Source organism: Neoarius graeffei, chromosome 25, assembly GCF_027579695.1.
Source record: "Neoarius graeffei isolate fNeoGra1 chromosome 25, fNeoGra1.pri, whole genome shotgun sequence".
In the NCBI taxonomy this organism is placed as follows: Eukaryota; Metazoa; Chordata; class Actinopteri; order Siluriformes; family Ariidae; genus Neoarius; species Neoarius graeffei.
In genome coordinates this window covers 48,429,444-48,452,874 of record NC_083593.1, presented here as the reverse complement: position 1 = coordinate 48,452,874, position 23,431 = coordinate 48,429,444, and the positions used below count along the sequence as shown (strand labels likewise).

The following is a 23,431-nucleotide window of genomic DNA, read 5'->3' as shown; positions in this document are numbered from 1 at the left end:
TGCATATTAAGCATGAGTTCTCATATTATCTAAAATGTATAAAATGATGAGACAATTTGTATATTAATATTAAATTGGTGCAATTAGAATTAAAGAGAAAATGAGCTTAAATTGATTTTTGTACCTGCAGTGAATTAAGGAATGCGAACACCACATGAATCCCAAAGTCTGATGACACCATGGTCCCGATGCCGAATCCCCATGTTAGACCAAAGAGTGGTGTTAAAATCCCCACACATCTAGCAATGACCACTAGGGGATGTTTCTCATCTGGATGAGTGGAAGCATTACTTCCTCTCCTTAACATCTTATACAGAACCACGATAAGTACCAGCAGGTTTATAGCTACAATAGTCAGAACAGGAATCACAAATGCCAGGAGGGCCTTCGTTTTATTCCAGTTCAGCCAACAATTGTGATCTTTTTGAATGTATCCTTTGCTTCCAGCTGTAGATGCCACAGTAACGACAGCTATGATTAATGGTGCACCATAGCCAACAGTGAAGGCTATGGCCATCATTGTGCCTCTGGTCATTCTGGAAAAGACCATGAGGGTGCGGTAGAGGAGTAAGAGTGCTGACAGCAACATCCAGAAGAAAAGGGCGAGATAAAAGAAGTGCATGAAGAATGTCGCTGTACTGCAGGATCCCACTCCTTTCTTTACAACAGCTGCTCCAATGATGAAGCATATATTCGCAATCAGAAGGGATACAGCAACGTTGATGACGGAGACGTGGCGCATGTACGATGTGTCATTTCGTGTCACTGATGTCCATATAATGATTTCAATGATGATACACAAAACCAAGCTGGCCATTGAAATGCCAACACCAATGTAAGTTATATAGCCTAAGATTATGACTTTGTCTTTTTCCAAGGAAAATGGTGACATCAGGATTGAAAAAGAGGTTGTGTGATTGCACTCACATGTATATCTTTCAGTTTCATTCCCTAATGGCTTTAGTTGACATCCAGTCGTGTCCCATCCCCCAATGCCATTCAGAAGACTAAAGTTCCAGAAGACACACTGAGGGTTTCCCAGTGTCTCATTTCTGAGATCAAAAGAAAGGGAGATGTTGTTAATTGTTGAGTTTGTCACAATCAGGGCTACATCTCCATTGATCTTGGTGCCAGTTTGACTGCTGCCATTGCTGGTCAGATTTCGAACAGGTAAGATAATGTTAAAAGCTGAAGAAATTATGATGGTGATGAAAGTCGGTGCTATAATCTCAGGAACACTTATTTCAGTTGTCAAATTTATGCCAAATTCTTGAGAAAAAGGATGAACGAATAAAGTTTTCATGAAAAAAGTGGAGTTTGTTGTTCTGTTGAAGTTGCTATTCACAAGCCTGCTTGCAAAAATTTCAGTAGAATTTAGAAAGTCAGAACTGGCATTGGCGCTTGCATTGTTTTCGTTTAAAAGCACCCATGAGTCCCGTGCATCTACTGATCCAAAGGCGTCGATGATTTGTAGGAAGTCCTTGAAATAGAAAAATTCATTAAAAATACAGCACATCTGAGCAATCTAGTTCAGTAGAAATAAATCACTTAATTTAATTAAGCACAGATGTATTCATAATTTCCAACAAAAGCAATTTGCAGTTTTTAATTAAATTTGTTGTATAATATCAAATACTGATGCAGATTGTACAAACTCATTACCATTGGCCAATACTAAAGCTATTCTGACTTGATCATTATCTACAAATAGCACATTAACTAAATTCAATCATGTTCTGAAGGAAGGTGAATTTACTTACCATCATCGTGGATTGATCAATTTCAACTGTTTGTAAGAGATTTGAAACAATTGTCAGAATTTCTACAATTGCTTTTATGGTTGCTTGTGAGCCAGTGATGTTCTGAATCTCCGATAAAACATTACCGCTGAGGATGCCCATAAATTGTGCGATGTCATTTACCTGTAAAGTCTACCAAAGTATAAACTGTTATGGTGAAGCAAATAGAAATTACACAACTAAAAATTTTCTCATGATCTTTCATGTAAGAAAAAAAAACCCTAATTGCCTGAGCTTCATCTTTTAAATCTTGAAAGACACGCAGGACACAGTTGTTTTCTATGGGGTCCCAGAGGCCTGATGCATTACACTTAGCCTTTTGAGTGCCAACCGTGCCTGTGTTACATTCAGCAGTGTTAACATCTCCCAGATCTCCAGCTCCAAATACACTATCAGAGCAGGTAAATTCTAAAAAAAAAAAAAGGAAAAATGAGGACATTTCAGAGTATATTTATTTATTTGTTTGCTTGTTTATACCAGTGTTACTGAATAATTTGGTTGTGTAATATTCACACTGAACGCTCAAATTGTTTCACGATACTAAAGAATTGTCCACCTGTAACAGCTGCTAGACAATCACCTTTACTCACCTTTGTTTATGACGTTTATTTTGAAGCTCTTTGGATAATGATTGCGGCTGATGGGTTTTTCTAGTTGGCATGTGACCTCTATCACTTGGTTGGTAGTCTGGCAGTCCTGTTTGTTAACTATATAGTCACATAATAAGCAACCTGCTGGTGAGCCTGTAAAACACAATTAAATGATGAAACTTATTAAAATGGAATTAGCTTCTGTTATATGTTTTCATTTTACAGTAATTAAAAACACTTCATTTTCAAGTCCAACAGGACAAATTCTTAGTCAGCCAGTCACTGTCTTTCAAATGGTGAAGGCAGACAAAATATTTATTTATTTGTCATAATTTTTTAAATTAGCAATTACAGTGGTATGCAAAAGTTTGGGCACCCCTGGTCAAAATTGCTGTTACTGTGAACAGTTAAGCAAGTTGAAAATGAAATGATCTCCAAAAGGCATAAAGTTAAAGATGACTCATTCCTTTTATATTTTAAGCAAAAACTATTTTTTTAATTTTCATCTTTTATATTTTCAAAATGACAAAAAAGGAAAAGGGTCCAAAGCAAAAGTTTGGGCACCCTCCATGGTTAGTACCTAGTAACACCCACTTTGGCAAGTATCACAGCTTGTAAACACTTTTTGTAGCCAGCTAATAATCTTTCAGTTCTTACCTGGGGGATTTTCACACATTCATCCTTGCAAAAGGCTTCCAGTTCTACAAGTTTCTTGGGCTGTCTTGCATGCACTGCTCTTTTGAGATCTATCCACAGATTTTCAATGATGTTTAGGTCAGGGGACTGTGAGGGCCAGGGCAAAACCTTCAGCTTGGGCCTCTTGAGGTATTCCATTGTAGATTTTGAGGTGTGTTTTGGATCGTCATTTTATTGTAGGACCCGTCCTCTTTTTAACTTCAACTTTTTTACAGATGGTGTAATGTTTGCTTCCAGAATTTGCTGGTATTTATTTGAATCCATGCTTCCCTCAACCAATGAAATGTGCCCTGTGCCACTGGCTGCAACACAACCCGAAAGCATGATCGATCCACACCCATGCTTCAGAGTTGGAGAGGTGTTCTTTTCCTGGAATTTGGCACCCTTTTTTCTCCAAACATACCTTTGCACATTGTGGCCAAAAAGTTCAATTTTGATTTCATCAGTCCACACGACTTGTTTCCAAAATGCATCAGGCTTATTTAGATGTTCATTTGCAAACTTCAGATGCTGAATTTTGTGGCTAGGACGCAGGAACAGTTTTCTTCTGATGACTCTTCCATGAACATCATATTTGTTCAGGTGTTGCTGCATAGTAGAACAGTGCACCACCACTCCAGGGTCTGCTAAATCTTTCTGAAGGTCTTTTGCAGTCAAATAGGTTTTTATTTGCCTTTCTAGCAATCCAACGAGCAGTTCTTTCAGAAAGTTTTCTTCATCTTACAGACCTCACCTTGATCTCCACTGTTTCTGTTAACTGCCATTTCTTAATAACATTACGATCTGAGGAAACAGCTACCTGAAAACACTTTGCTATGTTCTTGTAGCCTTCTCCTGCTTTGACAGCATCAATTATTTTATTATTCAGAATGCGAGGGAGTTGCTTAGAGGAGCCCATGGCTGTTGATTTTAGGGACAAGTTTGAGGAGTCAGAGAATTTATACAGCTTTGAAATCTGCATCATCTGACCTTTCCTAATGAAGAATTTGAACAAGCCACAGCTCAATAAGCTAATTAAGGTCTGGAACCTTGGTAAAAGTTACCTGAGAACTCAAATGTATTGGGGTGTCCAAACTTTCGCATGGTGTTCCTTTTCTTTTTTCACTCTCCAATTGTACAAAACAAAAATAATACACAAATCTTGCAGAAAACGCTGAAAATAAATGTATCGTCTTTACCTTTATGCCTTTTGGTGATCAGTTCATCTTCTGCTCACTTAACTATTCGCAGTAACAGACATTTTCAGTAAGGGTGCCCAAACTTTTGCATGCCACTGTACATATTCAGTTGGGCTGGTATTCATGACCACGTACATCATATAAAGAAAAAAAATGCTTTGTATATGACCTGTTGAAAGTTGGACGCAAGCTGCTGGTTTAACAATCCACTGTACTTGATACATCATCTGGACACAACACCGCAGTGGGATTGTTGTATCCTCACATTTTACAGTTTTATTAGTGGTCACTTGGATATTGGGGTATGGCTGAATTGTTATAAATTGCCAGATAATATAGGGCACTGAGTTTACAATTGTTGTGCATGCATATTGACCTGAGAAGAAAGAAAAAATATTGATAAATGTATTTACAAAAACGAATGTTTTCATGATCTTGAAACACACACACACACACACACACACATATATATATATATATATATATATATATATATATATATATATATATATATATGAGAGAGAGAGAGAGAGAGAGAGAGAGAATACTACATGGTTGCGTGAAGATATGAAGTTTATCTTCGAGTGGTAAATGTATATTTCACAAGTGAGCATAATGAATGAGGGATATGATCTCTCAACACAAGAAAATAAACTTCATATCTTCATGCCACTGTGTCATGTTCTTTATATTACAGAGACAAAAAAATTGCAAGTTAATCAAAAGAATTTTAATTTTGAACCAGTTTGCCATTTTGACAATGTGCGTCTAGTCAGCAGGAAAACAGTGGGAGTGATGTCATCGGAGTAAGATATTGGGAAATACGTCACTTACTGTAGATCCGTGATGTATTTTGATGAAAAATATGAGTTTTTCAACATGAGAAGATAAACTTAATATCTTCAAGCCAACATGTGATTTTCTTTGTATTATACAGACACATTCACAAACAAAAAGTACCCAAATTGACTGATTAGAGAACTGCATAAAGCAGCAGGTGCATGAGTATATGTGATATATGTATAAGTTTGTAACCTTTACCATCAAATGTTCTGTATAAAATGATTCTCTCATGAGGACCGGCCCAAGAAAGGAAGACCAAGAAACACCTCTGCTGCAGATGATAAGTGTATTAGAGCTACCAGCCTCAGAAATCATCAGTTAACAGAACCTCAGATAAGAGCCTACATGAATGCTTCACAGAGTTTGAGTAGCTGACACATTTCAGCATCAACTGTTTGGAAGAGACTGTGAATCAGGCCTTCATAACCAAATTGCTGCACTGAAACCACTACTGAGGGAGGCCAAGAACAAGAAGATCTTCTTTCTTGGCGTAGGTCAAGAATGGACATTAAACCAGTGGAAATCTGCACTTTTGTTTGATGAGTCCAAATTTGAGATTTTTGGTTACAATCGCCATGTCTTTTTGAGAAGTAGAAAAGAGGAACTGATGGTATCTGCATGTGTGGTTCCCACCGTGAAGCATGAAGGAGGAGGTGTAATGGCATGGGGGTGCTTTGCTGGTAACACTTTTGGCGATTTATTCAAAATTATAGGTACACTTAACCCACAACACTACTACAGCATTCTGCACTGGCATGCCATCCCATCTGTTTTACACTTAGTGGGACCATCATTTATTTTTCAACAAGACAATGACCCAGAACACACCTCCAGTCAATGTAAGGGCTATAAAACCAAGAATGAGAGTGAAAAAGTGCAGCATCAAATGACCTGGCCTCCACAATCACCTGACCTAAACCCAGTTGAGATGGTTTGGGATGAATTGGAATGGAGAGTGAAAGAAAAGCAGCCAACAAGTGCTCAACATATATAGGAACTCCTTCAAGACTATTGGAAAACTATTTCAAGTAACTACCTCATGAAGCTGGTTGAGAGAATACCAATATTGTGGAAAGCTGTCATCAAAGCAAAAGGTGGCTACTTTGAAAAATCTAAAATATTTTTGCTTTGTGTACACTTTTTTGCTTACTACATAATTCCATATGTATTGTTTCATTGTTTTTGATGCCTTTAGCATTGTCAAACAATGTAGAAAATAAAATAATAATAATTCAGAAAAAACATCGACTGAGAAGGTGTGTCCAAACTTTTGACTGGTCGTGTATATTCTGGCACAGTTTAATATTGACTTTCACACTTGCAAGAGAGAAAGAGAGAGAGAGAGAATGCTAATTTAACAGAATTGTTTTGGACTTACCACTTTCACTGGGTGTGACATTGTGCACGGTGACGATGTTCATATTGTTATTAATTGTATACTTATCCGATGGCTGAATTTCCTTCCCATTCATGGTCCATTTTATGCCATTATTCACTGGAGGTGTGCAGGTCAGTGTGAGATTTATCCCAGGATATATAGTGGCACTGCCATTATATAGTCCATCCTTCACTAAAACAAAGAGCCAAGTACGTTTCCAAATTATTATGCCGTTCTTGCTTACATATTTAACTGTATGTACATATGTATATACAGTACCAGTCAAAAGTTTGGAGACACCTATTAATTCAATGACTTTTCTTTGTTTTTGTTAATTAAAGACACTTCATGTCTTAAAGTCATGATGGATGTCGTTTCGCTTTATTTAATTGAGTGGTTTTTGACATAATATGGATTACGACAGTTGTGGTATAGGGCTATTTACTGTATTTTTATTATTTGCTATTGATTGTTTGTTTGTTTGTTTGTTTGTTTGTTTGTTTGTTTGTTTGTTTGTTTGTTTCAAATGCATTAAGAAGACAAGAAATTCCACTAATTATCTTTTGACAAGGCACACCTGTTAATTGAAAAGTATTCCAGGTGCCTACTTCATAAAGCTGGTTAAAATAATGCCAATAGTGTGAAAGTGTCATCAAGGTAAATGGTAGCAACTTTGAAGAATCTAAAATATGAAACATTAAATGTTTTAACCCTTTTTTAACCACATAATCCCATATATGTTCCATAAGTTATTTCATAGTTTTGATGTCTTCAGTATTGTTCTACAATGTAGAAAATGGTCAAAATACAGAAAAACCCATGAATGAGTAGGTGTCCAAACTTTTGACTGGTACTGTGTGTGTGTGTGTGTGTGTGTGTGTGTGTGTGTGTGTGTGTGTGTGTGTGTTTGTGTGTGTGTGGACAATGAGGTTGATATTTTTATCATAATTTTTATGAAAGACCTAAACAGTTATTCTTAACAACAACAACAAGCGCCTACCACTGCGACTGGTTTCAGTCACATTAAATCCCAGTGAACGGAGATTGCTTGCAAGCTGTTGGTTTGCTGAAGCCAAATTAAGGTTATCACTTGTTGCATTAATAGTGAAGTCTGTAATCACACTGCCAGGCCTGTCAAAAACAAAGAACATCATTAAAGACTGTTAACCAAAAACAAAAATATAGATTATAGGCCAGATTATTGGTTGTTTTTTATTGGTGGAAATAATAATAATAATAATAATAATAATAATAATAATAATAATAATCATGCTTGAATAATCAGTTGGTTGATCAATCAGACAACTAATTAGTGAAAATGTTTGATTAATTCTAAGTACCTTTAGTGATTACGTCAGGAATGCAGGTGACAGACCGATTTAAATGCAGCAAAGAATTTATTAAGACAAGTTGGTAAACAAATCCAAATCGTGAAGCAATGCCAACATCAAAAAACAGGCAATGGTCAGCCAAGGCATAAATAGATTATCAGAGGCACAGACAAAGGCCAAAAAGCCAAAGTATGAAATAAAGTCAGAAAACCAGAACAGCAATGCAAATAATAAACAGCTTAGTAAGATCAGATACAACGTACTGAGCATATACTTCACATTGTGTGTGTGTGTGTGTGTGTGTAGCAAGTCCTATTATACAGCACAGTAATGAGGATGTGCATTGCATCCGTGGTGTTAGCGAAGTATTCTGTCAGGAATGCAGGCAACAGACAAATATAAATGCAGCAGAGAGTTTATTAAAGCAATCTGGTAAACAAATCCAAATCATGAAGCAATGTCAACATCAAAAATCAGGTAATGGTCAGGCGAGGAACAAACAGAGTATCAGAGGCACAGACAAAGGGCAAAAATCCAAAGTACCAAATAAAGTCAGAAAACCAGAACAGCAATGCAAAATATAGCTGCAAGCAGCAATGCGGGGCCAAGCAGGGTGACCCAGCCTAAGTTGCCATGGCAACAGAAAGAACTAACCAGGCAGTCGGTCAGAGGCACGCACAGCAAGTGTTTACAAGCAGAAATGTACCTCCAACCAGATGGTTAGAGGCATGCACGGCTTCACCGTCAAATTCGATTGACTGTGATGGCTGAAATTACTTCAAGTGTACTAGGTGTGTGTGTGTGTGTGTGTGTGTGTGTGTGTGTGTGTGCTAAAAGACTGCTGAGATATGAGCTCAATTATATATGAGCCAAAACACATTTTGGAAAGTTATAGCGCCCCCTAATGGCCAATGTGCACCAAATGTGGTATGGGCCCTTATGGAGGGGTGGGGCATAATCCCACCAAGTTTGGTTAAGAAAGATCAAAGGGCTGCCAAGATATGAGCACACGTCCTGTGTCGCGTCTGCACAGCCAAGTTTGATTGGCAGCCACGGCCAAACGCTTATGAAATTCGAAAAACTGGGTAAGTTTTTTGTGCAGCTTAGTGCAACGTTGCCATCTACCAAGTTTGGAAGGAATTGGTCAAAAATTGAGGGAGGAGAAGCATTTTAATTGATTTGCACATAATTCAAAATGGCGGAAAATATACAAGGCGGAATATGACGGCATAGGATGCGTTGGATTCGTTTTGACCCAAGGATTCCAGCGATACACAGATTTTGACGATTAGACATACGGGTCAAAAGTAACAAGCAGAAATGTACATGCAACTTTGGCCTGTTGTTGGCGCTAGAGAGTTTGAGGTGGTGAGTTGAAATTTGCTGACAAGAACCTTGAGCCAGCCTAGAATCAGTGTGCCAAATATGAAAACCTGTTGTCAGACGGTTCTATGGGTTTCCATAGAATTTCATTGATTTTAACGAAATTCAAAATGGCGGAAAATCCTCAAGGCAGAATATGACGTCATAGGGTGCGATAGATTCGTCTTGACTCAAGGATTCCATAGGCAGTGGAATTTTGTTTCTAGCCAAAAGGCATCATGAGATATGAGCCAAAAGACATTTTTCCTAGTTATAGCGCCCCCTAGCAGCCAATTTGTTCCAATTTTTTTGGTGTCCTTCAGGGAGGGGTGGGGCATAAACCCACCAAGTTTCGTTAAGATACGCCAAAGGGCGGCCGAAATATGAGCACACTTCCTGTTTGGCGTCTGCGCCGCCAAATTTGATTGGCTGCCACGGCCAAACGCTTATGAAATTCTAAAAACCGGGTAAGTTTCTTGTGCAGCTTAGTCCACAGTTGCCATCTACCAAGTTTGGGAGAAATTGGTCCAAAATTGAGGGAGGAGAAGCATTTTAATTGATTTTCACAAAATTCAAAATGGCGGGAAAACTATATGGGCGGAAAATGACGTCATGGGGTGCTTTGGATTCGGCTTGACCCAAGGATTCCAGGGATACCAAGTTTTTGAAAATCGGACGTACGGTTCAAAAGTTACAAGCAGAAATGTACCTGCAACTTTGACCTGCTGGTGGCGCTAGAGGGTTGGGGGTGGGGACCTAAAAATTGTTGTGGGGAATGCTGAGAGTGTCTAAAATGTGTGTGCCAAATTTGAGCATTTTCCTATGTGTGGCTCTATGGGCTGCCATTGACTTCCCATAGGAGAAGAAAGTTGAATAATAAATATAGCTGCAAGCAGCAATCCGGGGCCAAGCAGGGTGACCCAGCCTAAGTTGCCATGGCAACAGAAAGAACTGACCAGGCAGACGGTCATAGGCACGCACAGGAAGTGTTTACAAGCAGGAATGTACCTCCAACCAGACGGTTAGAGGCATGCACGGCTTCACCGTCAAATTCGATTGACTGTGATGGCTGAAATTACTTCCAGTGTACTAGGTGTGTGTGTGTGTGTGTGTGTGTCTGTGCTAAAAGACTGCTGAGATATGAGCTCAATGATGTAAGAGCCAAAACACATTTTGGAAAGTTATAGCGCCCCCTAATGGCCAATGTGCACCAAATGTGGTATGGGCCATTTTGGAGGGGTGTTGCATAATCCCACCAAGTTTGGTTAAGAAAGGTCAAAGGGCTGCCGAGATATGAGCACACTTCCTGTTTCGCGTCTGCACAGCCAAATTTGATTGGCAGCCACGGCCAAACGCTTATGAAATTCGAAAAACCGGGTAAGTTTTTAGTGCAGCTTAGTCCAAAGTTGCCATCTACCAAGTTTGCAAGGAATTGGTCAAAAATTGAGGGAGGAGAAGCATTTTAATTGATTTTCACAAAATTCAAAATGGCGGAAAATATACCAGGCGGAATATGACGCCATAGGGTGCGTTGGATTCGGGTTGACCCAAGGATTCCAGCCATACTAAGATTTTGACGATCAGACATACGGTTCAAAAGTAACAAGCAGAAATGTACTTGCAACTTTGACCTGTTGTTGGCGCTAGAGAGTTTGAGATGCTGAGTTGAAATTTGCTGACAAGAACCGTGAGGCAGCCTAGAATCAGTGTGCCAAATTTGAAAACCTGTCGTCAGACGGTTCTATGGGTTTCCATAGAATTTCATTGATTTTAACAAAATTCAAAATGGCGGAAAATCCTCAAGGCAGAATATGACGTCATAGGGTGCGATAGATTCGACTTGACCCAAGGATTCCATAGGCAGTGGAATTTTGTTTCTAGCCAAAACGCATCATGAGATATGAGCCAAAAGACATTTTTCCTAGTTATAGCGCCCCCTAGCAGCCAATTTGTTCCAAATTTTTTGGGGTCCTTCAGCGAGGGGTATGGCATAAACTCACCAAGTTTCGTTAAGATACGCCAAAGGCCGGCCGAAATATGAGCACACTTCCTGTTTGGCGTCTGCGCCTCCAATTTTGATTGGCTGCCACGGCCAAACGCTTATGAAATTCTAAAAACCGGGTAAGTTTCTTGTGCAGCTTAGTCCAAAGTTGCCATCTACCAAGTTTGGGAGAAATTGGTCCAAAATTGAGGGAGGAGAAGCATTTTAAGTGATTTTCACAAAATTCAAAATGGCGGGAAAACTATATGGGCGGAAAATGACGTCATGGGGTGCTTTGGATTCGTCTTGACCCAAGGATTCCAGGGATACCAAGTTTTTGAAAATCGGACCAACGGTTCAAAAGTTACAAGCAGAAATGTACCTGCAACTTTGACCTGCTGGTGGCGCTAGAGGGTTGGGGCTGGGGACCTAAAAATTGTTGTGGGGAATGCTGAGACTGTCTCGAATGTGTGTGCCAAATTTGAGCATTTTCCTATGTGTGGTTCTATGGGCTGCCATTGACTTCCCATAGGAGAAGAAAGTTGAATAATAATAATAATAATAATAATAATAATAAAACCGACAAACTCATTAGGGGCCTTCGCCAGCTTCGCTGCTTGGCCCCTAAATATAGCTGCAAGCAGCAATGCGGGGCCAAGCAGTGTGACCCAGCCTAAGTTGCCATGGCAACAGAAAGAACTGACCAGGCAGACGGTCAGAGGCACGCACAGGAAGTGTTTACAAGCAGAAATGTACCTCCAACCAGATGGTTAGAGGCATGCACGGCTTCACCGTCAAATTCGATTGACTGTGATGGCTGAAATTACTTCAAGTGTACTAGGTGTGTGTGTGTGTGTGTGTGCTAAAAGACTGCTGAGATATGAGCTCAATTATATATGAGCCAAAACACATTTTGGAAAGTTATAGCGCCCCCTAATGGCCAAAGTGCACCAAATGTGGTATGGGCACTTATGGAGGGGTGGGGCATAATCCCACCAAGTTTGGTTAAGAAAGATCAAAGGGCTGCCGAGATATGAGCACACGTCCTGTTTCGCGTCTGCACATCCAAGTTTGATTGGCAGCCACGGCCAAACGCTTATGAAATTCGAAAAACCGGGTAAGTTTTTTGTGCAGCTTAGTGCAACGTTGCCATCTACCAAGTTTGGAAGGAATTGGTAAAAAATTGAGGGAGGAGAAGCATTTTAATTGATTTTCACATAATTCAAAATGGCGGAAAATATACAAGGCGGAATATGACGGCATAGGATGCGTTGGATTCGTTTTGACCCAAGGATTCCAGCGATACACAGATTTTGACGATCAGACATACGGTTCAAAAGTAACAAGCAGAAATGTACATGCAACTTTGGCCTGTTGTTGGCGCTAGAGAGTTTGAGGTGGTGAGTTGAAATTTGCTGACAAGAACCTTGAGCCAGCCTAGAATCAGTGTGCCAAATTTGAAAACCTGTCGTCAGACGGTTCTATGGGTTTCCATAGAATTTCATTGATTTTAACAAAATTCAAAATGGCGGAAAATCCTCAAGGCAGAATATGACGTCATAGGGTGCGATAGATTCGTCTTGACCCAAGGATTCCATAGGCAGTGGAATTTTGTTTCTAGCCAAAACGCATCATGAGATATGAGCCAAAAGACATTTTTCCTAGTTATAGCGCCCCCTAGCAGCCAATTTGTTCCAAATTCTTTGGGGTCCTTCATGGAGGGGTGGGGCATAAACCCACCAAGTTTCGTTAAGATACGCCAAAGGCCGGCCGAAATATGAGCACACTTCCTGTTTGGCGTCTGCGCCTCCAATTTTGATTGGCTGCCACGGCCAAACGCTTATGAAATTCTAAAAACCGGGTAAGTTTCTTGTGGAGCTTAGTCCAAAGTTGCCATCTACCAAGTTTGGGAGAAATTGGTCCAAAATTGAGGGAGGAGAAGCATTTTAATTGATTTTCACAAAATTCAAAATGGCGGGAAAACTATATGGGCGGAAAATGACGTCATGGGGTGCTTTGGATTCGTCTTGACCCAAGGATTCCAGGGATACCAAGTTTTTGAAAATCGGACCAACGGTTCAAAAGTTACAAGCAGAAATGTACCTGCAACTTTGACCTGCTGGTGGCGCTAGAGGGTTGGGGGTGGGGACCTAAAAATTGTTGTGGGGAATGCTGAGACTGTCTAGAATGTGTGTGCCAAATTTGAGCATTTTCCTATGTATGGTTCTATGGGCTGCCATTGACATCCCATAGGAGAAGAAAGTTGAATAATAATAATAATAATAATAATAATAATAAGAAAACCGACAAACTCATTAGGGGCCTTCGCCAGCTTCGCTGCTTGGCCCCTAAATATAGCTGCAAGCAGCAATGAGGGGGCCAAGCAAGCTATGAGCCTAGTCGTCAGGCTCGCAGAATGCATTTGGGCCAGACAGATGGTCACGAGCACACACAAGAAGTTTCATGTCGATATACCATCGTTTGACTGAGATACAAGGTCATTTGTTGTTCGGCGGCTTCATCATCAAATTCGATTGACTGTGATGGCTGAAATTACTTCAAGTGTACTTGGTGTGTATGTGTGTGTGTGTGTGTGTGTGTGCTAGAAGACTGCTGACATATGAGCTCAATGACATATGAGCCAAAATATATTTTGTATAGTTATAGCGCCCCCTAATGGCCAATGTGCACCAAATTTGGTAGGAGAGCTTGCGGAGGGGTGGGGCATAATCCCACCAAGGTTGGTTAAGAAATGTCAAAGGGCTGCCGAGATATGAGCTCACATCCTGTTTGACATCTTCGCAGCTGAGTTTCATTGGCTGCTGTGGCCAAACAGTTTAAAAATTTCAAAAGACTGAGGATAAATTTTGTGCGGCTTGGTGCAATGATGCTATCAACCAAGTCTGGGCAAATTTGGTCAAAAATTGAGGGAGGAGTAGCAATTTACATGATTTTAACAAATTTCAAAATGGCGGAAAATCTACCAGGTGCAATATGACGAGATAGGATAGGTTGGATTCGGTTTTACCGATGGATTCCAGCAATACTAAGATTTTGACAATCAGCCGTACGGTTCAAAAGTAACAAGCAGAAATGTACTTCCAACTTTGTCCTGTTGGTGGCGCTAGAGAGTTTGAGGCGGTGAGTTGAAATTTGCTGACAAGAACCTTGAGCGAGCCTAGAATCAGTGTGCCAAATTTCTCAACCTCTCGTCTGACGGTTCTATGGGTTGCCATAGAATTTCATTGATTTTAACAAAATTCAAAATGGCGGAAAATCCTCAAGGCTGAATATGACGTGATAGGGTGCGATGGATTCGGCTTGAACCAAGGATTCCAGAGATCGTGGAATTTTGTTTTTAGCCCAAACGCATCATGAGATATGAGCCAAAATTCATTTTTGCTAGTTATAGCGCCCCCTAGCGGCCAAGTTGGTCCACGTTTTTTGGGGACCTTTCTGGTGGTGTCTGTCATAATGCCACCAAGTTTCGTTAAGATCTGCCAAAGGGCGGCCGAGATGTGAGCACACATCCTCTTTCGCGTCTGTGCAGCCAAATTTGATTGGCTGCCACAGCCAAACGCTTATGAAATTCGAAAATCCGTGTAAGATTCTTGTGCAGTTTCCTCCACCGTTGCTATGGACCAAATTTGGGAGAAAATGGTCAAAAACTGAGGGAGGAGTAGCATTTTAATTGATTTTCACATAATTCAAAATGGCGGAAAATCTACCAGGTGCAATATGACGAAACAGGGCGCGTTGGATTCATTTTGACCCAAGCATTCCAGAGATACTAAGCTTTTGACGATCAGACGTATGGTTCAAAAGTAACAACCAGAAATGTACCTGCGAATTTGACCTGTTGGTGGCGCTAGAGAGTTTGAGGTGGTGAGTTGAAATTTGGTCACAAGACCCTTGAGGGTGCCTAGAATCAGTCTGCCAAATTTGAAAACCTCTAGTCATACGGTTCTATGGGTTGCCATCGAATTTCTTTGATTTTAACAAAATTCAAAATGGCGGAAAATCCTCAAGTCAGAATATGACGGCATAGGGTGCGATGCATTCGTCTTGACCCATGGATTCCAGAGATAGTGGAATTTTGTTTCTACCCAAAACGCATCATGAGATATGAGCCAAAAGACATTTTTCCTAGTTATAGCGCCCCCTAGCAGCCAATTTGTTCAAAATTTTTTGTTGCCCTTTGGGGAGGGGTGCTGCATAAAGCCACCAAGTTTCGTTAAGATAGGCCAAAGGGTGGCCGAGAAATGAGCACACTTCCTGTTTTGCATCTGCAAGCCAAATTTGATTGGCTGCCACAGCCAAACGCTTAGGAAATTCTAATTACCGGGTAAGATTCTTGTGCAGATTAGTCCCCAGTTGCCATCTACCAAGCTTGGGAGAAATTGTTCAAAAATTGAGGGAGGAGAAGCATTTTAATTGATTTTCACATAATTCAAAATGGCGGAAAATCTACTGGGTGGAATATGACGAGACAGGGCGCGTTGGAGTCGCTGTGACACAAGCATTCCAGCGATACTAAGATTTTGATGATCAGACGTATGGTTCAAAAGTAACAAGCAGAAATGTACCTGCAACTTTGACCTGTTGGTGGCGCTAGAGAGTTTGAGGTGGTGAGTTGAAATTTGGTGACAAGATCCTTGAGGCAGCCTAGAATCAGTTTGCCAAGTTTAAAAACCTCTAGTCAGATGGTTCTATGCGTTGCCATAGAATTTCATTGATTTTAACAAAATTCAAAATGGCGGAAAATCCTCAAGGCAGAATATGACGTCATAGGGTGCGATGGATTCGTCTTGACCCATGGATTCCAGAGATAGTTGAATTTTCTTTCTAGCCAAAACGCATCATGAGATATGAGCCAAAAGGCATTTTTCCTAGTTATAGCGCCCCCTAGCGTCCAATTTGGTCCAAATTTGTTGTGGCCCTTTGGGAAGGGGTTTTGCATAATGCCACCAAGTTTCGTCAAGATTGGCCAAAGGGCCACCGAGATATGAGTGCACTTCCTGTTTTGCATCTGCGCAGCCAAATTTGATTGGCTGCCACGGCCAAACGCTTGTGAAATTCAAATCACCGGGTATAACTTTTGTGCAGGTTAGTCCAGTTATGCTATCTTCCAAGTTTGGGAGAAATTGGTAAAAAATTGAGGGAGTTGAAACATTTTAATTGATTTTCACAAAATTCAAAATGGCGGGAAAAGTATATGGCGGAAAATGACGTCATGGGGTGCCTTGGATTCGTCTTGGCCCAAGGATTCCAGGGATACCAAGTTTTTGAAAATCAGACCAACGGTTCAAAAGTTACAAGCAGAAATGTACCTGCGACTTTGAGCTGTTGGTGGCGCTAGAGGGTTTGAGGTAGAGGCCTGAAATTTGCTGAGAGGAATGTTGAGAGTGTCTAGAATCAGTGTGCCAAATTTCACAACTTTTTACCAGACGGTTCTATGGGCTGCCATAGACTTGCAGAGGCGGAAGTGGACTGAATAATAATAATAATAATAATAATAATAATAATAATAATAATAATAAGAAACAATAGAATCACTATGGGTGCCTTCGCAGCTTCGCTGCTTGGCCCCCAAATATAGCTGCAAGCAGCAATGCGGGGCCAAGCAGGGTGACCCAGCCTAAGTTGCCATGGCAACAGAAAGAACTCACCAGGCAGACGGTCATAGGCACACACAGGAAGTGTTTACAAGCAGAAATGTACCTCCAACCAGATGGTTAGAGGCATACACGGCTTCACCGTCAAATTCGATTGACTGTGATGGCTGAAATTACTTCAAGTGTACTAGGTGTGTGTGTGTGTGTGTGTGTGCTAAAAGACTGCTGAGATATGAGCTCAATGATATATGAGCCAAAACACATTTTGGAAAGTTATAGCGCCCCCTAATGGCCAATGTGCACCAAATGTGGTATGGGCCCTTTTGGAGGGGTGGGGCATAATCCCACCAAGTTTGGTTAAGAAAGGTCAAAGGGCCGCCGAGATATGAGCACACTTCCTGTTTCGCATCTGCACAGCCAAATTTGATTGGCTGCCACGGCCAAACGCTTATGAAATTCAAAAAACTGGGTAAGTTTTATGTGCAGATTAGTCCAAAGTTGCCATATACCAAGTTTGGAAGGAATTGGCCAAAAATTGAAGGAGGAGAAGCATTTTAATTGATTTTCACAAAATTCAAAATGGCGGAAAATATACAAGGCGGAATATGACAGTATAGGGTGCGTTGGATTCGTGTTGACCCACGGATCCCAGAGATACTTAGATTTTGACGATCAGAAGTCCGGATCAAAAGTAACAAGCAGAAATGTACCTGTAAGTTTGACCTGTTGGTGGCGCTAGAGAGTATGAGGTAGTGAGCTGAAATTTGCTGACAAGAACCTTGATGAAGCCTAGAATCAGTGTGCCAAATTTGAAAACCTCTAGTCAGACGGTTCTATGGGTTGCCATAGAATTTCATTGATTTTAACAAAATTCAAAATGGCGGAAAATCCTCAAGTCAGAATATGACGTCATAGGGTGCGATAGATTCGACTTGACGCAAGGATTCCAGAGGCAGTGGAATTTTGTTTCTACCCAAAAGGCATCATGAGATATGAGCCAAAAGTCATTTTTCCTAGTTATAGCGCCCCCTAGCAGCCAATTTGTTCAAAATTTTTTGTGGGCCTTTTTGGAGGGGTGGGGCATAATGCCACCAAGTTTCGTTAAGATACTCCAAAGGGCGGCCGAGATATGAGCACACTTCCTGTTTGGCGTCTGCGCAGCCAATTTTGATTGGCTGCCACGGCCAAATGCTTATGAAATTCTAAAAACCGGGTAAGTTTCTTATGCAGCTTAGTCCACAGTTGCCATTTACCAAGTTTGGGAGAAATTGGTCCAAAATTGAGGGAGGAGAAGCATTTTAATTGATTTTCACAAAATTCAAAATGGCGGGAAAAGTATATGGGCGGAAAATGACGTCATGGGGTGCTTTGGATTCGTCTTGACCCAAGGATTCCAGGGATACCAAGATTTTGAAAATCGGACTTACGGTTCAAAAGTTACAACCAGAAACGTACCTGCAACTTTGACCTGCTGGTGGCGCTAGAGGGTTTGGGGTGGGGACCTAAAAATTGTTGTGGGGAATGCAGAGACTGTCTCAAATGTGTGTGCCAAATTTGAGCATTTTCCTATGTGTGGCTCTATGGGCTGCCATTGACTTCCCATAGGAGAAGAAAGATGAATAATAATAACTATAAGAAAACCTACAAACACATTAGGGGCCTTCGCCAGCTTCGCTGCTTGGCCCCTAATAACTATAAGAAAACCTACAAACACATTAGGGGCCTTCGCCAGCTTCGCTGCTTGGCCCCTAATAATAATAATAAGAAAACCGACAAACTCATTAGGGGCCTTCGCCAGCTTCGCTGCTTGGCCCCTAATAATAATAAGAAAACCTACAAACACATTAGGGGCCTTCGCCAGCTTCGCTGCTTGGCCCCTAAATATAGCTGCAAGCAGCAATGCGTGGCCAAGCAGCGTGACCCAGCCTAAGTTGCCAAGGCAACAGAAAGAACTGACCAGGCAGACGGTCAGAGGCACGCACGGGAAGTGTTTACAAGCAGAAATGTACCTCCAACCAGATGGGTAGAGGCATGCACGGCTTCACCGTCAAAATCGATTGACTGTGATGGCTGAAATTACTTCAAGTGTACTAGGTGTGTGTGTGTGTGTGTGTGTGTGCAAAAAGACTGCTGAGATATGAGCTCAATGATATATGAGCCAAAATACATTTTGGAAAGTTATAGCGCCCCCTAATGGCCAATGTGCACCAAATGAGGTACGGGACCTTTTGGAGAGGTGGGGCATAATCCCACCAAGTTTGTTTAAGAAAGGTCAAAGGGCTGCCGAGATATGAGCACACTTCCTGTTTCACATCTGCACGGCCAAATTTGATTGGCCGCCACAGCCAAACGCTTAGGAAATTCGAAAAACCGGGTAAGTTTTATGTGCAGCTTAGTCCAAAGTTGCCATATACCAAGTTTGGAAGGAATTGGTCAAAAATTGAAGGAGGAGAAGCATTTTAATTGATTTTCACAAAATTGAAAATGGCGGAAAATATACAAGGGGGAATATGACGCCATAGGGTGCATTGGATTCGTGTTGACCCAAGGATCCCATGGATACTGAGATTTTGACGATCAGAAGTACGGATCAAAAGTAACAAGCAGAAATGTACCTGTAACTTTGACCTGTTGGTGGCGCTAGAGAGTTTGAGGTGGTGAGCTGAAATTTGCTGACAAGACCCTTGAGACAGCCTAGAATCAGTGTGCCAAATTTGAAAACCTCTAGTCAGACGGTTCTATGGGTTGCCATAGAATTTCATTGATTTTAACAAAATTCAAAATGGCGGAAAATCCTCAAGGCAGAATATGACGTGATAGGGTGCGATAGATTCGACTTGACGCAAGGATTCCAAAGGCAGTGGAATTTTGTTTCTATCCAAAAGGCATCATGAGATATGAGCCAAAAGTCATTTTTCCTAGTTATAGCGCCCCCTAGCAGCCAATTTGTTCCAAATTTTTTGTGGCCCTTTTTGGATGGGTGGGGCATAATGCCACCAAGTTTCGTTAAGATACTCCAAAGGGCGGCCGAGATATGAGCACACTTCCTGTTTGGCGTCTGCGCAGCCAACTTTGATTGGCTGCCACGGGCAAACGCTTATGAAATTCTAAAAACCGGGTAAGTTTCTAGTGCAGCTTTGTCCAAAGTTGCCATTTACCAAGTTTGGGAGAAATTGGTCCAAAATTGAGGGAGGAGAAGCATTTTAATTGATTTTCACAAAATTCAAAATGGCGGGAAAACTATATGGGCGGAAAATGACTTCATGGGGTGTTTTGGATTCGTCTTGACCCAAGGATTCCAGGGATACCAAGTTTTTGAAAATCGGACCAACGGTTCAAAAGTTACAAGCAGAAATGTACCTGCAACTTTGACCTGCTGGTGGCGCTAGAGGGTTGGGGCTGGGGACCTAGAATTTGTTGTGGAGAATCATGAGACTGTCCAGAATGTGTGTGCCAAATTTGAGCATTTTCCTATGTATGGTTCTATGGGCTGCCATAGACATCCCTAAGGAGAAAGTTGAATTGTCTATAATAATAATAATAAATATAGCTGCAAGCAGCAATGCGGGGCCAAGCAGTGTGACCCAGCCTAAGTTGCCATGGCAACAGAAAGAACTGACCAGGCAGACAGTTAGTCTAAAGTTACTATGTACCAAGTTTGGGAGAAATTGGTCAAAAATTGAGGGAGGAGAAGGATTTTAATAGATTTTCACAAATTTCAAAATTTTGGAAAATCTACCTGGTGGAATATGACGCCATAGGGCGTGTTGGATTCGTTTTGACGGAAGGATTCCAGAGATAGTGGAATTTTGTTTCTGCCCAAAACGCATCATGAGATATGAGCCAAAAATCATTTTTCCTAGTTATAGCGCCCCCTAGCGGCCTATTTGGTCCAAATGTTTTGTTTTCCTTTGGGGTGGCGTGGGGCATAAAGCCACCAAGTTTCGTTAAGATACGCCAAAGGACGGCCGAGATATGAGCACACTTCCTGATTGGCGTCTGCGCATCCAAATTTGATTGGATGCCACGGCCAAACGCATAAGAAATTCTAAAAACCGGGTAAGTTTCTTGTGCAGCTTCGTCCATCCTTGCCAAGTACCAAGTTTGGGAAAAATTGATCAAAAATTGAGGGAGGAGAAGCATTTTAATTGATTTTCACAAAATTCAAAATGGCGGAAAATCTACCAGGTGGAATATGACGAGACAGGGAGCGTTGGATTCGGACTGAAGGAACGATTCCAGCGATACTAAGCTTTTGACGATCAGACCTATGGTTCAAAAGTAACAAGCAGAAATGTACCTGCGACTTTGACCCGTTGGTGGCGCTAGAGAGTTTGATGTGGTGAGTTGAAATTTGGTGACAAGAACCTTGAGACAGCCTAGAATCAGTGTGCCAAATTTGAATACCTCTCGTCTGACGGTTCTATGGGTTGCCATAGAATTTCATTGATTTTAACAAAATTCAAAATGGCGGAAAATCCTCAAGGCAGAATATGACGTCATAGGTCGCGATGGATTCGTCTTGACCCAACGATTCCAGAGATAGTGGAATTTTGTTTCTGCCCCAAACGCATCATGAGATATGAGCCAAAAGACATTTTTCCTAGTTATAGCGCCCCCTAGCAGCCAATTTGTGCCAATTTTTTTGTGTTCCTTCCGGGAGGGGTGGGGCATAATCTCACCAAGTTTCGTTAAGAGACGCCAAAGGGCGGCTGAAATATGAGCACACTTCCTGTTTGGCGTCTGCGCAGCCAAATTTGATTGGCTGCCACGGCCAAACGCTTATGAAATTCTAAAATCCGGGTAAGATTCTTGTGCAGCTTAGTCCACAGTTGCCATCTACCAAGTTTGGGAGAAATTGCTCAAAAATTGAGGGAGGAGAAGCATTTTAAGTGATTTTCACAAAATTCAAAATGGCGGGAAAACTATATGGGCGGAAAATGACGTCATGGGGTGCTTTGGATTCGTCTTGACCCAAGGATTCCAGGGATACCAAGTTTTTGAAAATCGGACCAACGGTTCAAAAGTTACAAGCAGAAATGTACCTGCAACTTTGACCTGCTGGTGGCGCTAGAGGGTTGGGGGTGGGGACCTAAAAATTGTTGTGGGGAATGCTGAGACTGTCTAGAATGTGTGTGCCAAATTTGAGCATTTTCCTATGTGTGGTTCTATGGGCTGCCATTGACATCCCATAGGAGAAGAAAGTTGAATAATAATAATAATAATAATAATAAATAAGAAAACCGACAAACTCATTAGGGGCCTTCGCCAGCTTCGCTGCTTGGCCCCTAATAACTATAAGAAAACCTACAAACACATTAGGGGCCTTCGCCAGCTTCGCTGCTTGGCCCCTAATAATAAATATAGCTGCAAGCAGCAATGCGGGGCCAAGCAGTGTGACCCAGCCTAAGTTGCCAAGGCAACAGAAAGAACTGACCAGGCAGACGGTCAGAGGCACGCACGGGAAGTGTTTACAAGCAGAAATGTACCTCCAACCAGATGGGTAGAGGCATGCACGGCTTCACCGTCAAAATCGATTGACTGTGATGGCTGAAATTACTTCAAGTGTACTAGGTGTGTGTGTGTGTGTGTGTGTGTGTGTGTGCAAAAAGACTGCTGAGATATGAGCTCAATGATATATGAGCCAAAATACATTTTGGAAAGTTATAGCGCCCCCTAATGGCCAATGTGCACCAAATGAGGTACGGGACCTTTTGGAGGGGTGGGGCATAATCCCACCAAGTTTGGTTAAGAAAGGTCAAAGGGCTGCCGAGATATGAGCACACTTCCTGTTTCACATCTGCACGGCCAAATTTGATTGGCCGCCACAGCCAAACGCTTATGAAATTCGAAAAACCGGGTAAGTTTTATGTGCAGCTTAGTCCAAAGTTGCCATATACCAAGTTTAGAAGGAATTGGTCAAAAATTGAAGGAGGAGAAGCATTTTAATTGATTTTCACAAAATTCAAAATGGCGGAAAATATACAAGGGGGAATATGACGTCATAGGGTGCGTTGGATTCGTGTTGCCCCACGGATCCCATGGATACTTAGATTTTGACGATCAGTAGTACGGATCAAAAGCAACAAGCAGAAATGTACCTGTAACTTTGACCTGTTGGTGGCGCTAGAGAGTTTGAGGTGGTGAGCTGAAATTTGCTGACAAGACCCGTGAGACAGCCTAGAATCAGTGTGCCAAATTTGAAAACCTCTAGTCAGACGGATCTATGGGTTGCCATAGAATTTCATTGATTTTAACAAAATTCAAAATGGCGGAAAATCCTCAAGGCAGAATATGACGTCATAGGGTGCGATAGATTCGACTTGACGCAAGGATTCCAGAGGCAGTGGAATTTTGTTTCTACCCAAAAGGCATCATGAGATATGAGCCAAAAGTCATTTTTCCTAGTTATAGCGCCCCCTAGCAGCCAATTTGTTCCAAATTTTTTGTGGCCCTTTTTGGGTGGGTGGGGCATAATGCCACCAAGTTTCGTTAAGATACTCCAAAGGGCGGCCGAGATATGAGCACACTTCCTGTTTGGCGTCTGCGCAGCCAACTTTGATTGGCTGCCACGGGCAAACGCTTAGGAAATTCTAAAAACCGGGTAAGTTTCTAGTGCAGCTTTGTCCAAAGTTGCCATTTACCAAGTTTGGGAGAA

The 23,431-nt window shown here is 41.4% G+C and overlaps 1 protein-coding gene across 2 annotated transcripts in view; it reads right to left on the bottom strand.

Moving 5' to 3' along the window:
* The window catches only part of LOC132873142 (adhesion G protein-coupled receptor F5-like), a 36,680-nt gene that overhangs the window by 4,822 nt on the left and 8,427 nt on the right, over positions 1–23,431 (bottom strand). Inside the window, exons 4-10 of one of the 2 annotated variants that reach the window (XM_060908415.1) lie at positions 7,485–7,615; positions 6,485–6,676; positions 4,433–4,639; positions 2,390–2,542; positions 2,029–2,207; positions 1,761–1,931; positions 125–1,480 (exon numbers count right to left, since the gene is read on the bottom strand). In XM_060908415.1, the coding sequence (XP_060764398.1) occupies positions 125–1,480; positions 1,761–1,931; positions 2,029–2,207; positions 2,390–2,542; positions 4,433–4,639; positions 6,485–6,676; positions 7,485–7,615 (2,389 nt within the window). The remainder of the gene's footprint in view (positions 1–124; positions 1,481–1,760; positions 1,932–2,028; positions 2,208–2,389; positions 2,543–4,432; positions 4,640–6,484; positions 6,677–7,484; positions 7,616–23,431) is intronic. The other variant, XM_060908416.1, reaches the window with a different exon arrangement.